Source organism: Rhinolophus sinicus, chromosome 14 (assembly GCF_057876585.1).
Source record: "Rhinolophus sinicus isolate RSI-liver-muscle chromosome 14, RSI-T2T, whole genome shotgun sequence".
Classification (NCBI taxonomy): Eukaryota; Metazoa; Chordata; class Mammalia; order Chiroptera; family Rhinolophidae; genus Rhinolophus; species Rhinolophus sinicus.
Window position 1 is genome coordinate 24,678,640 of NC_142514.1, and position 16,713 is coordinate 24,695,352.

Here is a 16,713-nt window from a genome sequence, read left to right on the forward strand (position 1 = left end):
ACAGCTGGCAAGTGGACGCCATCTTTCCTATGTTAAGTCCACCCCCTATGCTTACGGCTAAATTTAAATCTGATTGACCTGGTGAGTTCTGCTGCTCTGCCCTGCTGACTCAACTGGGACCCTGCCCCACCCAAATCACTCACAGGTGGAGGCACTTTCTCTACAAGCAGCCAGCCCCTCCCACATTGCACTCTTTCTTGGAAAACTATCAGACACCACGGGCCCCAGGTAGGCAGTGACTGGCCTCAGTGTACTCTGAGGCTTTTGCTGAGTAGCTCCAGACTCAACACTGGCACCAAGCCAGTCTACATTAACATGGTGACCACAACTCTTCACACTCTAGTGACTCCCTGAGACTCTGCCTCATTCAACTTGTGTACTGCATGAGGCTTTATCAGTGGCTGGACCTTAAGCAAGCTGGCAGGTGGCAATTGGCCTCCAGGTATCCTAGCTTTCGTTGAGTAATCCCAGGCCTGGTACTGGTGGCAGCCATCCTCAGTTCACAGTGTGGCCTCCCCCATGCACCTCTAGGTTTAGCTCAGGCAGCGAACAACCGTGGATCATTTTGTAGTTCTTACCAGGTAGTAACTGGCCAATCACAGGCAGTGGCTGACCTGGGCCTGCACCGGAGCCCCTCCCAAGAAGCCCCAGAACCAACATACTTGGAGGTGGGCTTCAGACCACAGCAGACCACCACCCAATTAGCTCCACAAGCAGCACACACAAAGGGCAGTCTCAACAGGCATCAGAGCTGGCTGGGGTAAACCCTGCTCTGTGAGGTACTCCCCCTGCATAGTAGCCCATAAGCTGTGGACATGGGCAAACGCCACAGTCAATCAGCCTGAGGGTCAATTTCACCCACCAACATGCCAATAGCAATCAAGGTTTAGCTATAACAGGAGAGTATACACAACCCACAGAAGGGACACTCCTGGGGCACCCAGCACAGGTGACCAGGGAGACTGTGCCAATGTGCCCCACAGCACACCTATTATAAAAGGCTATCTGGCCAAGACTGGGAAATATAGCAGATATACCTAATACATAGAAATAAACACAAACAGCCAAAATGAGGAAACAAAGAAATGCGTCCCAAATGAAAGAAAACTCCAGAAAAAGAACTAAACAAAATGGAGGCAAGCAATCTACCAGAGTTCAAAACAATGGTTATAAGGATGCTCAAGAAACTTAGTGAGAACTTCAACAAAGAGATAGCAAGCATAAAAAAGGACATAGAGGGGGTGGCTGGTTAGCTCAGTTGGTTAGAGTGTGGTGCTGGTAGCACCAAGGTTGCCGGTTCAGTCCCCACATGGGCCACTGTGAGCTGCGCCCACCTTAAAAAAAAAAAAAGACATAGAAACCATAAAAATGAACCAGTCAGAAGTGAAGAATACAATAACTGAAATGAAGAATGCACCAGAAGGAATCATCAGCAGACTAGATGAAGCAGAGGATCGAATCAGTGATTTGGAAGACAAGGTAACATAATACAGCCAATCGGAACAACAAAAAGAAAAAAGAATACAAAAAAATGAGGATAGTTTAAGAGACCTCTGGGATATCATCAAGCATAACAACATTCGCATCATACGGGTACCAGAGAGAAAGCAAGGGATTGAGAATCTTTTTGAAGAAATAATGACTGGAAACTTTCCTAACCTAGAGAAGAAAATAGATATACAAGTCCAGGAAGTGCAGAGAGTCACAAACAGGATGAACTCAAACAGGCCCACACCAAGACACATTATAATTAAAATGGAAAAGGTTAAAGACAATCCTAAAAACAGCAAGAGAAAGGCAACTAGTAACTTACGAGAGAGCTCCCATAAGATTGTCAGCTGATTTTTCAGCAGAAACTTTGCAGGCCAGAAGGGATTGGCAGGAAATATTCAAAGTGATGAAAAGCCAGGATCTACAACCAAGACTACACTACCCAGCAAGGATATCATTTAAAATTGAAGGACAAATAAAGAGCTTCCCAGACAAGAAAAAGCTAAAGGAATTCATCACCACCAAACCAGTACTACAAGGAATGTTAGAGCGACTTCTTTAAGACAAAACAAATAAAAAATACGAACAAAATGACAATAATTACATATCTATCAACAATTACTTGAAATGTAAATGGATTAAATGCTCTGATCAAAAACATAGGGTGGCTGAAAGGATAAGAAAACAGAACTCTTACATATGTTGCCTACAAGAGACTCACTTCAGATTGAAAAACAGACACAAACTGAAAGTAAAGGGATGGAAAAGTTATTTCATGAAAATGGGGGGGGGGGAACTGGGGTAGCAATACCTATACCAGACAAAAAGACATAATAGACTTTAAAACAAAGTCTATAACAAGAGACAAAGAAGGACCCAGTAATCCCACTTCTGGGTATTTATCTGAAGAAACCCAAAACACTGCTTTGAGGGGATGTGTGCATTCATATGTTCATTGCAGCATTATTTACAATAGCAAAGATGTAGAGGCTGCCTGGGTGTCCGCTGATGGATGAATGGACAAAGAGGAAATGGTACATATATACAATGGAATATGGTTTGGCCATGGAAGGGAATAAGTTCTTGTCATTTGCGTGGCATTGATGGACTTGGAGGGCATTGTTCTGAGTGTCAGAGGAAGACAGATGCAATATAATTTCACTTATATGTGGAATCTAAAGAATAAACAAACAAAACAGAAACACTCATAGATACAAAGAACATTTTGATGGTTGCCAGATGGGAGGGGGGTTGGGGGATGGATGAAAAAGGGGGAGGGATTAAGAAATACAAATTGGTTGTTACACAGTAGTCATGGGGATGAAGGGTATAGCACAAGGAATAGAGTCAATAATACTGTAACAACTATGTATGGTGTCAGATGGGTACTAGATTTATTGGGGTGATAGATGGGAGGGGGTTTGGGGGATAGGGTGAAAAAGGTGAAGGGATTAAGAAGTACAAATTAGTAGTTACAGAATAGTCATGGGGATGTAAAGTAAAACATAGGGAATATAGTCAATAATATGTTAATTAACTGTATAGTGCCAGGTAATAGACTAGTCAGGGGGATCACTGCTTAAATTATACAAATGTCTAACCACTATGCTTTACAACTGAAGTTAATACATAACAATACTGAATGTTACATGTCATTGGAAAATTTGAAAAGGGAGTGGAAGGTGAAGAGGAATGGGGTTCCAATTTCCAGGTATAAAACAAGTAAGTCATGGGGGTGTAATGTACAGCACAGGGAATATAGTCAATAATATGGTGATAGCATAGTGTGGTGTCAGATGGTTGCTGGACTTATGGTGATCACTCCTTTAGGTATATAAATGTTGAATAACTATGGTGTACCCCTGAAACTAATATAATGTTGTATGTTAGCTATATTTTTTAACAAAAACCTTTAAAAAAAATAAGAAATGCATTTTTCTGTTCCAGTTTATTTATCTTGGTTTACACTCAACATGCAAGAGTTAGACACAAAGTCCCCAGGGTCATTGCTTCAGCCTCATTCCCTGTTTGTTTGACCCCCCATCAGGAATGGAACTCTTTAGAGATCATCAGAAAGAGCCCCCACATTTTGCAGATAGGAAGACTAAGGGCCAGAGGCAGTGTGGGTGACATCCATGCCACAGCTCACCCATCAGGATTTTGTATCCTCTTGGCTCTCAGAAGCAAAACACACTGGTTGGCTACCTTTGTCCTTGGCTCTCCCCAGAACTCACCCACTTTCCATCTCACAGAGCTTCTGCTGGAACCTGTCAAGCCCCACTCAAAGGGCCATACAGTGATGGATGAGGGTATGACTCAGCATCCTAAGAGCTTCCAGAGGCTGGGCTGACACTGCTCCTGCCCACCCTTGAAAGCTGAACTGTGCCTCCTCCTGGCCCAGACAGGCTAATTTCAGGGAAATGGACCAAACTCATTCAACATCCAGTGTTGTTAGAGCCAGGGAGGCATACGAAGTAGAGGCAGAGAGAGGGAAGTGAGATTTTTCCCAACACCCTGGGATCACCTTGTCCATTCCTTGCAAGCTTATAAGCACACATTTCTTTTCATCAGAAGCTTATGTCAGTATGGTCTGCAAAAGCTTCTCTGCAGTGGAGAGGTGTGGTTTATTTGGAACTGGTATTTTAGAATTCCCATTCTCCTATTCTTCACAGGGTTCTGCCATCATCATCTCTCCCATCCCCATCTCCCATGTACCCAAAGGCAGAGTTCAAGAGGGACAGTCCCCTATCTTCTTCTCTGATCCTGCCCCCCATTCCTACCATGGTGTCGATCACCACCCCCAGCTACCCTCCCTGAAATTAATTCTCTACCAATTGCCCTGGCAAAACTGCAGCCAAAAAGCCATGGCAGGCTAAAGTAGCGACCACCTACAGCAAATTCATCATCAGGGACAGCAGCCTTAGCAAAGCAAGGTCTGGGAGGAGTGAGGAGAGGGAGGAGAGGTGGCCTGGAAAATCCCAAGAGAATGGATCAGCCATAAGCCTCAGATAAATGACAGCAGGTCGCCCTCTTTCCAGGAAGCAGTGGGACCCTGTGGAGAAAAAAGGCTATGGCAGCCCATGGGTAACATAGGGTATGGATGGATGCTCCACATGTGCAACTGAATATATACTTGCACACTCTTGCTCACAAGTCTGCCTGCAAATACACATTCCTAATCTACACTTCCCATGCCTGCACCTACACACATGTATCCCTACCCATAGGCCTGCACACACAAGGGTTCCCTCACATACACCCACCACAAGCCTGCACACTCAAACTCGCTCATAGGCACACACATCTTTTGCATATACAGTTGCCCTTGAACACAGGGTTTAGTGCTGCTGACCCCTGACACAGTCAAAAATCCGTGTATAACTTTTGACTCCCCCCAAATTTAACTACTAAATAGCCTATTGACCAGAAGCCTTACTGATAACATAAAGTCGATTAACACATATTTTGTATGTTATAGGCACCACATACTTACTATTATCCTTACCGTGTTTCCCCGAAAATAGCCGGACCATCAGCTCTAATGCGTCTTTTGAAGCAAAAATTAATATAACACCTGGTATTATATTATATTATATTAATTATATTATAATATTATATTATATTATTATATTATATTATAAAGATCCGGTCTTATAGTATAGTAAAACAAGACCAGGTCTCATATTGATTTTTGCTCCAAAAGATGCATTAGAGCTGATTGTCTGGCTAGGTCTTAGTATTTTCGGGGAAACACAGTACTATTAAGTAAGCTAGAGAAGAGGAAATGTTATTAAGAAAATCATAAGAGAAAATACACTTACAGTGCTATACATATGTATTGAAAAAATCCACATATACTCATAAGCAGACCTATGCAGTTCAAACCTGTGTTATTCAAGGGTCAATTGTACATCCTCACTCATGCATATACTCGTATACACACACTTCTGGGTGCCCGTCCACATATGCATATACAAGTTTACTCCCTCTTACATACATGCTACACATACACAGATGGACACACTCATACATAGGCCTGCACGTAAGTTAGCTCGTGTGTACACACCACACATGCAAGCTGGTACACAGGTGCTGATTCATATGTGCCTGCACATATCCACTACATGTTAGCACATACTACTCACTTATCCTTAGCTGCACTCATACCAGCTAATAAGCACGTACTTGTGCACAACCGCATTCATGCCTGCAAATATTTACAGATACCCCTTGCACCCCATGGAGGCATGCTCTTAGCCCTGGTCCTGGGGTCTGGATGGTGCTGCCCTCTGTTGGAGACAGCGGATAAGCTCCTTCCGGTTGTCTAGGATGGTGTCGAAGCTCTCCTGCAGGCGGGCCTGCTGGTCAATCAACTGGTGCTGCAGACCTCGGATCCACTGGAGCAGAGCCAGGCGACGGTACATCACCAAGTGCATGTGGTGCTTCTCCTTCTCCTGCTCTTTGTATCGTTCTTGAGCCTGCAGCTTCTGCATAGCCTGGGCCACCGAGGGCAAAAAGGGATCTGAAGGGCCAGGGCCTGGAGGGGTCCCACAGGCAGGCTCAGGGCTGCTGCTAGGGCTGTCAATGCTCAGGGAGCTGCTGGCATAGCCATTGTCCTCCAGAGGGGAGCTGACTGTGCCAGCACCACCCATCTTCTCAGGCTCAGCTCTGGGGATCTCTGCCCCTTCTGGTGGGCTTCGGACCTCCCCCTCAGGAAGTCCAGGGGCCTGGAAGGACTGGTTATCAGAGGGCAACTCGGAGTTCTTCATCAGAATGGGCTCCACGTGGCCTGGCATCCCACTCCAATTCTCATTGGCATCCTTGGCACTTGCCATGAAGTTGGAGTTGCTATCTGGTTGGAACTCAGGCTGACATACTCCAGAAGGTGGGCCCCCCAGAAACTGGCCCCCCTCAGCCACCCCTGGCTGGATGGCGAACATCTGGTCTGTAGAGGGGAAGCAGAAGAATGAGTCAGAGCAGGAGAGGGTGGGATACCTGAGTCCAGGCAACCTAGCTGCAGGGACAAGGCAGCAAGCGGGAGCCTGGCTGCTCCTTCAGTCCCTTTCTCTGGTCTCTGCTAACATCTCCCTTCGTGGTTTTCCTCCTCCCTCTCTGACTGTAACTTCTCGGTCTCCTGCAGAGAGTTTTCCCTCAGCCCTCTGAAGCATGTTGTCTTCTCATTCTATGCACTTCTCCCCCAGGTGACCTCATCCTCTGCTGTAGCTTCAACAACCATCATGTGCTGTTGACTCTCAGATCTGTCTCCAGCCCAGATCCAACAGATACCCAACTCTGCAACCAACCACAGGCCCCTCAAATTCTACACGTCCAAACCAGCTCACCATCTTCAGTGTCCTTAGCAAAATGACCTCACTCTCCATTCAGTCACTCCAACCAGAAACTTGAACGCATCCTGGACTCTGCTTTCTTCTGTCATCTCATCGGCCACCAAACACTGACAATTCTTCCTCTTAAAAACCTCTGTGTTTATGCACATATATCTCCCCTCACTTTCACTTGGTTCAGGCCATTTCTTACCTGGATTACTGAATGCCACAGCCTTTTCACTGATCTTTCTGCCTGCAGTTAAAAATGAAAATTTGAGGGGCCGGCCCGGTGGCTGAGGCAGTTGGAGCTCCATGCTCCTAACGCCGAAGGCTGCCGGTTCAATTCCCACATGGGCCAGTGGGCTCTCAACCACAAGGTTGCCGGTTTGATTCCTCAACTCCCACAAGGGATGGTGGTCTCCGCCCCCTGCCGCTGAGCTCCAGGATGGTTCAGTCGGTTGGAGCGTGCGTCCTCTCAACCACAAGGTTGCGGGTTCGACTCCCGTAAGGGATGGTGGGCTATGCCCCCTGCAGCTAATAACAACCTGCAAGGGATGGTGGGCTGTGCCCCCTGCAGCTAACAATGGCAACTGGACCTGGAGCTGAGCTGCGCCCTCCACAAGTAAGATCGAAAGGACAACCACTTGACTTAGAAAAAGACCTGGAAGTACACACTGTTCCCCAATAAAGTCCTGTTTCCCTTCCCCAATAAAATCTTAAAAAAAAAAAAAAAAAAAAAAAAAAAAAAAAAAAAAAAAAGAAAGAAAGAAAAAAAGCTTTATTTAAAAAAAATGAAAATTTGATTGGGCACAGCTCCCACTGCCTTCCCTAAACTTCTGCTAAATCTCTCCATGGCCTGTCCAGCTGTGCTGCTCACCCTTCCAGACTTGCCTCTAGATGCTCTGCCCCTCCCACCACACCAAACTGCTCAGAGGTCTCAGAATGCACCGTCATTCTCCTCACACAGTTCCCTTAGTCTGCCATACCTTTCCTCTCCCCTGCTCTCTAAGATCCTCCCTTCTCCACCCAGCAAATTCCTTTTTGTACTTCAAAACTCAGCTCTCATATCCCGTTTCTGAAGCCATCCTGAAATTCTCCCCACTGCCCCAATATACATAAACACTACCTCCCTTTGGGTCCCCACAGCCCTGGGTACACACTGTCTTATTCATGTTTTGTTTTTTTTTTTGTCCCTGGCACATAGTTGATGGTCAGTAAATGTCTATTCAATTTTTGTTTAACTCTCTTGTAAAAGCAGTTCATAAATCTGGCTGCCTGACTAGACGTGGAACTCCTCTATTTTCCATCGTATTTCTAGGAGACAGCATGGAGCTTGGCATCAAGCAAGTGTCAGTCCACACTTGCTGGGTGAGTAAATGGGGGTGAGAGCGGGATATCTATACTCATGGATGGGGGCCAACAGTAGGAGCAGGACGCTACTGCCCATTGCCCAGGGCTAGAAGAGCTAGGTTCAGTTCCCACCTCTGCCCAAGGAGAACCCCCACCCACACACCCACACACGCACAGACAAGCCTCTCTTGGACCTTGTCCCCTTTCCTCCATGCCTACCATCTTGTGTCCCTCCAGCTTACTCCATCCTGAGGCCCTGGAGGGAGGGCATACTACGCTCTTCTTTCCTCCAACAACCAGCTTTACCAAAACTAGTATTTGAATTGACAAGAGGTTTCCGCTGACCATCTACTACTAGGATTAGAAAAATGTGGGATCAGTAAGAGTGAGCGGATAGTGGAAGTGGCAGGGACCCTCCCCACATCCAGTAGTGGGTAGAAGTCCTGGGGGAATGATGTAGGGACCGTCCCTTCGTAACCTACCAACTCCCTCCCTGCTAAACAAGGTGCCAGTAGCTCTTCCCCGCCCAAACGTTTTCTTTTTCCTAAACTTGGGCGGGGCCACGAAGGAGGCTGGGAAGCAGTGAGGGTGGTGCTACGAATAGCGGGGTTCTCAGAGAGGGTAAAATGGAAACCCAGACACCCGGGGTCAGGCTTCTCTCCAAGCTAATCCGCAGTCTGCCGGGGTCGAGAGGTGGGTGGGTAGGGGGAAGGGTGATTCTGTAAAGACAGGGGGAAGCGGCCTCCCTTCCTGCCTAGCCTAGTGGAAGAGGAAGACTACGCCCGGAGACAAAGGATAGAGACCATCCTTCCCTAATCTCTCCGTTCGGGGGCAGCTGGGCCGAGGCTGCGGTTTCCTTCCTCGCCCCCGAACCTCAGTGTCTGGACTCACCGCCTGGAGGCGTCTGCCCAGCGTGGCTGGCTCTGGTTCCGCGGGACCCACGACGGGAACTCGTCCCTCGGGGCTGAGGAGTCCCTCGGCCTGGGCGTCACGCGGGACTCGGGCGTGGGGTGCGGGGTTCCGGAGCGGTGCACCCAGCCCTAGTTGCGGACTGCGGAGCCGGGCGGCGTCAGCGCTCTGGGCGGGGCCGCCTGGCCCACGTGGGCCGGTTCGGTTTCCCGCGGAGCCGCGCTCGGAGGCCGGAGCGCGGGATCCGCCTCCCCTCCTTCGCCTTCCGCAGCCTTGACCGAGGCCTTGCAGGTACAGTTTTATTTCCTAACTGCCTTCACTGGGCCTCTCCGATCGGCTTGCCTCACTGCGGAGACACTGACATTTTCAAAATGAAAATCGGATCATGTCACCACCCTCCTGCCAAAAACCCGTTGCAAGGTAGATCCTTAAGGCAGCAGCCTCAGAATTCTGATCGTCCTGCCCTGTCTGCTTCTCCGGCTCCAGCCTTTGCGCTCCATCTCTGCAACCGGGCTTGACGCTTCTTTCTGCCTGCCATGCGGCTTTTGCAAACACTGTTCCCTCTGCCTAACATTCTCTCCCCCCTCTCATATTTCAGATCTCTTCTCAGATCAACCTTCTCTGATCCCTTAATTATATTATCCCTGGGCATTTTGTTCCTTTTCTTTATAGTCTCTATCACAATTGGAAATTCTGTATTCATTTTATGCTTAGTTATTAAAGCCACTTACGAAAGCTACATTTTTAAGAGAGGAAAGAAAATCTACTCTGGGTCAGGCATGGGGCTACTGTCCTGCACCCAGGCCCGGGTGGCTTCCCACAGGGCGACGAATGCCTCTCTGGTGCCAGTGCAGTGAGCTTTTCTCAGTTTCCATTTACTGAAGCCTGATCCCCTCACTTTCTTCCTCTTTGGGGGAATTGAGGGTTTGGGGGCCCAGTTTGCAATTAAAGAAAACAGAGTAATTGCTGACTTTAATGATAAACACCAAAAAGCAATGGCTGGTGTTCGGGAACTTAAGACTTCTTAAATTAAGTTCTTAACTAAGGCAACCTCAGAAAGAAGACTGGGACAAATTTAGCTTTCAAGACACGGTGAGCTTCCAGAAGGTCCCTTCCACATCCCCATTTTACTGAGCAAACTACACAATTGGCTACACCTTCCTCATGTACCCAGCACCCCATTTCAAAATTAAACTAAACTAACATGGAGTCATCTTTGAACCATAATACATTTAAAATGCCTTGTCTTTCCCTCATCCCTCTCTTTTGCTGCTTTTTTTGTTTTGTTTTTGTTTGTTTGTTTTAATGAGGAAGAATTCAACTCTGTGATCTCCATGATGGGGCATCCTCTTCCAGTTTCAACTTGATTCCAACTCACCATTCTGCAACTTAGAGACTAAACGGCACACTAAATCACACCAACAAATCCTATGTATAAAAATAAGGAGAGTGGAAGAAGAAAAAAACTATTTCATGATTATGACAACTCCTATTTTAAGAGGGAAAAGGAAATAAAAGGGAGAAAGCAAAAGTATCTCAAACTTTGGACACTCCCCCAGCTAAGAATATACAGGTGGAGACCTCGGCCCTATTTCTACATCAGGTTCCAAGACCTAACTAGTCTTCCCTTTTCCTTTAACCACTGCAAGTTTCCCTTGCCTTCAGCCGGAGTTTGCTTCCTTATGAGGTGATCCAAACCCTCAATCCTAAAGGCTCTGAGCTTCAGTGGTCTGGAGTTATGCAAATCTTCCCATGCCATACAGCCATAATGTCATCTGAATGTTTGCTGGGCCCAGAACAGCTCCGCCCCACCTCTACTTTGGCTCTGTCTCTCCCAGCTCTAACCACGTGGGTTAAACAGGAGCCTGGTGAGTCCAGAGATAGAGCTCCCCACTCCCGGGGAGTCAGTCAGAGCCCTTCTCTGCGACTTTCTGAAATAAAATTAAAGGAAGACAAAGCAGGAAAGATGTAAGCTGTAACATTCACATTCTCTGGCAAGTAGAAGTCAGTTTTTAGTAGGAGAAAATGATATTGACACATAGAAGTGGAGACGAAAGACAGAAGTCCTCGTGAAGTTCCTGTCCCTGTTTCCTGAGGCCTTTGTATACTTTCCAATAAGGCCCTCATTTTACCAAGCCTAACTTGAGTGGAATTTCTTTCACTAGCAATCAAAAGAATGCTGATTAATAGAACACCCTTGGGTCCCACTCATGCATGAACCTCTCAGCCCTCATTAAGTGGTAGCAACTCTATTTCCCCTTGATAGCCTTTATCAGATCAGCCTACACTGTAACCTCCTTTCTTCTGTTCCTCTTATATTATGAGGAGCTTAAAATGCAGTGGAATCATCTTTGTGTTCCCTGGTTAGAAACATTCCTCCCTAGCTGCTAAAACCTCCTGGCCTGCAGAACCAGGATATCAGAGACAGGAAGGAAACTCTTCGAGAAAGTCATTAGGTACAATCATGGAAGGTATCACACCCATCTCTACCTCTTTATATGTGTTCTGGCTACAAAAGACCAACAATTATATACTGATTGTTGATTTAATACCTATATTGTACTCGGCATAGCAAAACCCAACCTGGCATAGCCAAGTCATCAATTGTTCATTCCATTTTTCTATAAAGCTAGTTGTTCTAAATAACATAATACCTGATAAGTCCAGTGAATTCCAAGGGCATCAGACTGTAGCCTCTCTTTTCTTAGTGAAAGGAAACAGTGTATGGAATACTCTAGCACTGTATAATTAATGCAGTAAGTGCTCAGACAGTGGGCCTGGCCACTCCATAATTTTCAAAGAGCTGGGAGCCTGGAGAATAAAAAAACCCCAGAAGGCAGAGGTGTTCGTGTCTACATGACCACAGAAAAGCAGATGTATAGATGTCTGTTATTCATTGGCCAGAAGCATCCTCAGTCAGGATACCAGGGAATCTGTCACCCTCAGTGAAGCGGTATCTGCGACTATGTCCACCCAACTACTTAGATTGCAGAGACTTAATTGGCAGACACACCGAAATCACCAGAAATGGTCAGTACCAGCCTGAACAGGGATCTGCAGCGGGCCAGCCCATCACCAAGACCTAGCAGTGAGAGATAATCTTGGCAAGCAGACAGAAGTCAGAGCCAAGAGAGGCTAGCAGCGAGTAGCCAGGTCCTGGCCCTGGGGGCCTGGGGTGTCAGGTAAGGAAACAAGGGAAGATGAAAGGAATTTCTACTCCAGCAACTAGGACAGGCATGAGTTCCTCTATAAGCAGATAATTTTTGAATGTTAGTTCTCCCAGGAAGAAAGGAATGGGTAGGATCAAGGTGTTTCAACATCAAAGACCTGCCCCTTCCCGTCAATTTGTTCACATTCAGCACACAGTTATGGCGTGCTTACTTTGTGCCAAGTACTGTGCTGGGGATTCAGAGCGGAATTAGAGCTGGCGGTGGCCTTAGGGAGCTCCCTGTTTAGAAAGAAAAATAGAAAAAGAGTGAGCTATACAATGTGGCGGGCCCTGAAACAGAGCTGGAAGGCAAAAGTAATGAGTACGTAAGAAGGTGAGGAAAGGCTTCACAGAGGTGATATCTGAGCCAAGCTTTAAAAGATAACTAGAAGCTCACAGAGAGAAAGCAGGAGAAGGCAGAGGAGACTGTAGGTGGCGTGTGTGTTTAGAGTGTTTTCAGACAACACAGAGGCCAGTGTGACTGGATCTTGTGGGGAAATGGAGGTAGGAGATGAGGCTGGAGGATAAAGTGGGCCAAGTGGTGAAAGGTCTGACTGCCATTCCCAGGAGCTAGGCTTCTTCCTGGGGGCAGCAGGGAAATAACTGAGGAAGCCCCCAAAAGTTTCACATCAGAGCAAAGCACAGGCGTCTAGTCCTGGAGTACAAGCTACATTGCTTGCTACCTGCTTTCTTCTCTTTTCCTGAGCTATCATCTGCCAACCTCCTCACATAGCTTAGGGAACTTAGACAAATCAATCATTTTAATCTTTTTAGGTTACATAAAGATAATACGGCCTTGAACATTGTTAAAAAACATTATGATGTGAATATTGTTACTTGGACTCCCAAGATCAGGCGCAGTTCTGGAGGACAACTGATATACCAGAGAGCCCTTAAGGCAGATTAGAAGGAAAATCATTCCCCAGAATTAGCTCATCTTGGGAAAGGAAGGCCCACAAAGCTGGTGACCTCATTTTCTTCATCCATGTGTCCTCTGCCTCTTAAAGATATACTGTGTTTCCCTGAAAATAAGACCTAGCCGGACAATCAGCTCTAATGCGTCTTTTGGAGCAAAAATTAATATAAGACCCGGTCTTATTTTACCGCAAAAGTAAAATTTTATTATAGTAAAATAAGACCGGGTATTATGTTATATTATATTATATGTATTATAGTATATTATATTATATTACATTATATTATAAGACCCGGTCTTATTTTACTATAATATAAGACCGGGTCTATATAATATAATATAATATAATATAATATAATATAATATAATATAATATAATATCAGGTCTTATATTAATTTTTGCTCCAAAAGACGCATTAGAGCTGATTGTCTGGCTAGGTCTTATATTCGGCGAAACACGGTAGTGCCATTCTATCTAGAAATTGCTGTGTGATCACGTTAGGTAAGACAGGGCCATTCCTACCCCCAATATGACTGTTTCTTCAGCTATAAATGAGGGGGAGGTACATCAAATCTGAAGTTTTAAATTTTTTTTGAAGCGTAAGAATCTTTTATTTTCAGGCAAAAATCTTTGTAATACACCCAGTTTGAGATCATCTCTCCTCCCCTGAACCCTTCACCTTAAACAGCTCCTGAGGTGGCTCCCAGGAAGCTTTTAAAGCTCAGTAGACAGTGTCCAAATGAACCTAGGACATGACTCCCTGCCACCCACCTGCCCTCCCACACCTCAAGGGAAAAAGAAGAAACTGAGGGGTGTTTTGGAGCTGCTGGAAGAATAAAAGTTACTGTAGACTCTTTATCCCCAATGCACTCTTGTGGTAAATGAAGACCAGGTGGTAAATGATCTCTACCAAACCTCTCTTCCACCAAGAGACCAGAACAGCCAAACCCAAGGTCCCAAGGCTGCTGAACACCCCAGAGCACAACAGAGAAGCTGAAGGAGGAATGAGACAAGGGGGTGCCTGTTCCACCCCCTTCCTAGCAGCTGCCTCTGTGGGCTCCATAATCCCCAGGCCTTCTCCCCCACCCCACCCCACCCTCTGGCCGCCCACCTCTCCTCCACCCACGCCATTCACTAGTAGGAGGGTTCAGTATCAGCACAGCCTTTCAGGGCCTGACAGGTCCTTTCTGGGTGCCCCCCACATGTAACCACTTAACCTCCAGCACAAAGGGCCAGGCTGAATGGGCTTGGAGCCGGTGGCTCGTGCGGAGGGGGAGGCCTCAATAGGATTTGGGGAGCTGGGTGTATAAACTGCTCTGCTCCAGCAGCCCTCAATGGAGGAGCTGAAGTCGGGGCATGTGCCGAGGGGAGGAGCCCGGCAGCTGCATCCCGCCCCTGAACAATGATTTATTCATTCTCCTGGCACACACAGAGTAAACAGGCTGGGGGAACGTGGCCTCACAAATCGCCCTTGGCCTCGGCCGATTCCCATGGCAATCATCCCGGTTAAGAGTGCCCCCTCCTACTTGTAATTTATTGCCTAAAGCCTGCCCTTCCTCTTCCCCATAAGGAAGTAGATTAGAGTACATTATGGGAGGCCTTTACTAGCCTGCAGGACAGGCAGGCAAAATTTGAGTTGGGTCCACCCAATCCCAATCCCACTCTCTCTGAAAGGTTCTTGATCAAGTTTTTCTCTCACCCATCTCACAGTCAGAGAAACTGATGTAGAGAAAAAAAGGTACAGAGCCTGGCCTGACTCAGGACTACGCCAGGAGGAAGAAATGGGAAAGAAGCAGGGAGTTGGGGAGCTTAGCCTAGAAATAATTGACAGGTAATGGGAATGCAATAAAGGTTTGATGGATGAGTTAATGGCTGTTAACAAAAGGTGCCATGTTTGCTGTCACCACTTCTCTCCGCAGCCCCCATCCTTCAACCACATCTAGCTCTGATTCCTGGAAGAATCTTTGGGAGACTATGGGGATTAGGAAGACAGCATGAAGACAGGTAAACAAAGATACTGAAACCAGTAGATTAAAAAAAAAAATGTCGGGTGGGTAGGTGGTTTCAAGAAGCTAAATTGTGACAAGAATAAATGTGTTCTTGCCCTCTCGCCTTCATACCTCGTGTCACCAGGGCCAGATCACACGCACACAAAAATCATCATAATAAATAAAACTAAAAATCAATAACGTTAGCAGAACAGGGAGAACCAGATTGAAGTGACCATCCTCAGACGGGCCCCTGGGCCTTCTGGCCCCAAGCTCATAATTACCTTGTCACACAGAAAACAAATGTATTGTGGGTGGTAAGAAGTGTGGAGCGCTGGAAGATCCTGGGCAAGGAGGTTGCCCCGCTGAGGAGGGGGGAGGGGTCGCAGCAGGAAGACAGATTGGCCTTCAGTGTGTGTGTGTGTGTGTGTGGGGGGGGATTGGTGGTTGGGGGGGGGGGTTGTAGAGACTGACAAAACAAAGGCCTCCACAGTTTCAGAAAGTTGTCTTCCCTTAGACAGAAGAGTGGTCACCCTACGGGAGGGAATCCTGCATAACAGAAGTTAGAGGGGACCAACCAGGAAAAGGCCGCAGGGGACTCGCTGAGCCTCAGGAGGGCAGGTTGCTTTGATGATGCTGCCCTCTGGTGGGTGTAAGAAGACAGCATCAACACCTCCCATGCTTGGAAACTGCACAGGAGTCTGTCCTTTTCTGTCCTCGTGCCTGGGCCCCCAGGACTAGCCGACTGTTTAGCATGCAGGATGTTTATTACGAAGTGCCCTTTGGATCAACATTTGTGGAAGGGAGAGGACAGAAGCTGAACTGCCATGCAAGTCCATGATAGCCTCAGCCAACCCCCAGGGGAGCTCTGAAGCTAGAATGGCCTTTCAGAATTGTCCTGAAATGAGCTGACATGGCCAGCTGTCATTCGATGTGGGCTGTATTGAAAAGGGGCATGATCTTGGCAAGGTGTTCTCTGCAGCTGAGGCAATCCCCAAAGCGGCTGACTGCGGAAGGCTCTCTGTCTGCAGTGCTCCCGGGAGCTGGGTCAAGGCCTTCAGTGAAGAAAGATGGGATGGTACATCGTGGGGTCTACCCCACACACCACAGCTAGTCATTAAACATGTGTTAAATGAATGGCAGGGTAAGATCATGTCTCAGGCTCCAGGTCCAATGGGACAGCCCATAATTCTCAGTTATATACTGACTTTTGGAAATGGTCAGGGGAGCCTTACTGCTCAGATTCATTCATTCAACTCGCACTCACTGAGGTTTACTATGTGCTAGGCCTGGAGGCAGACTGTCTACTTTTTTTTTTTTAAATTTAATCCTCACAACTGTGGAGCTAGTATTAACTCAGATTATTCCGATGAGCTCAAGTTATTAAGTGGCTTTCACAGGCCAATAACACTTTAAAATAATGACACTCACACAATGGGACAAGTGCTATTGCTGCTGCCAGATTCCTCGGGCCAGAAAGGGTCTTGGCTCTGTTCTGTGTTAGTGCATGTGTGTATGTAGAG

General features: G+C 46.8%; 1 protein-coding gene across 1 annotated transcript; it reads right to left on the reverse strand.

The window, feature by feature from the left end:
• Window positions 1-5,607: 5,607 nt before the first annotated feature.
• On the reverse strand, window positions 5,608-9,239 carry C14H1orf216 (chromosome 14 C1orf216 homolog). Its single transcript, XM_019726504.3, has 2 exons — window positions 9,060-9,239; window positions 5,608-6,436 (listed from the first exon to the last, which is right to left on the reverse strand). The coding sequence occupies exon 2, from the start codon at window positions 6,429-6,431 to the stop codon at window positions 5,745-5,747; it is 687 nt and encodes a 228-aa protein (XP_019582063.2). The 5' UTR covers window positions 6,432-6,436; window positions 9,060-9,239; the 3' UTR covers window positions 5,608-5,744.
• Between the last annotated feature and the right edge of the window lie 7,474 nt (window positions 9,240-16,713).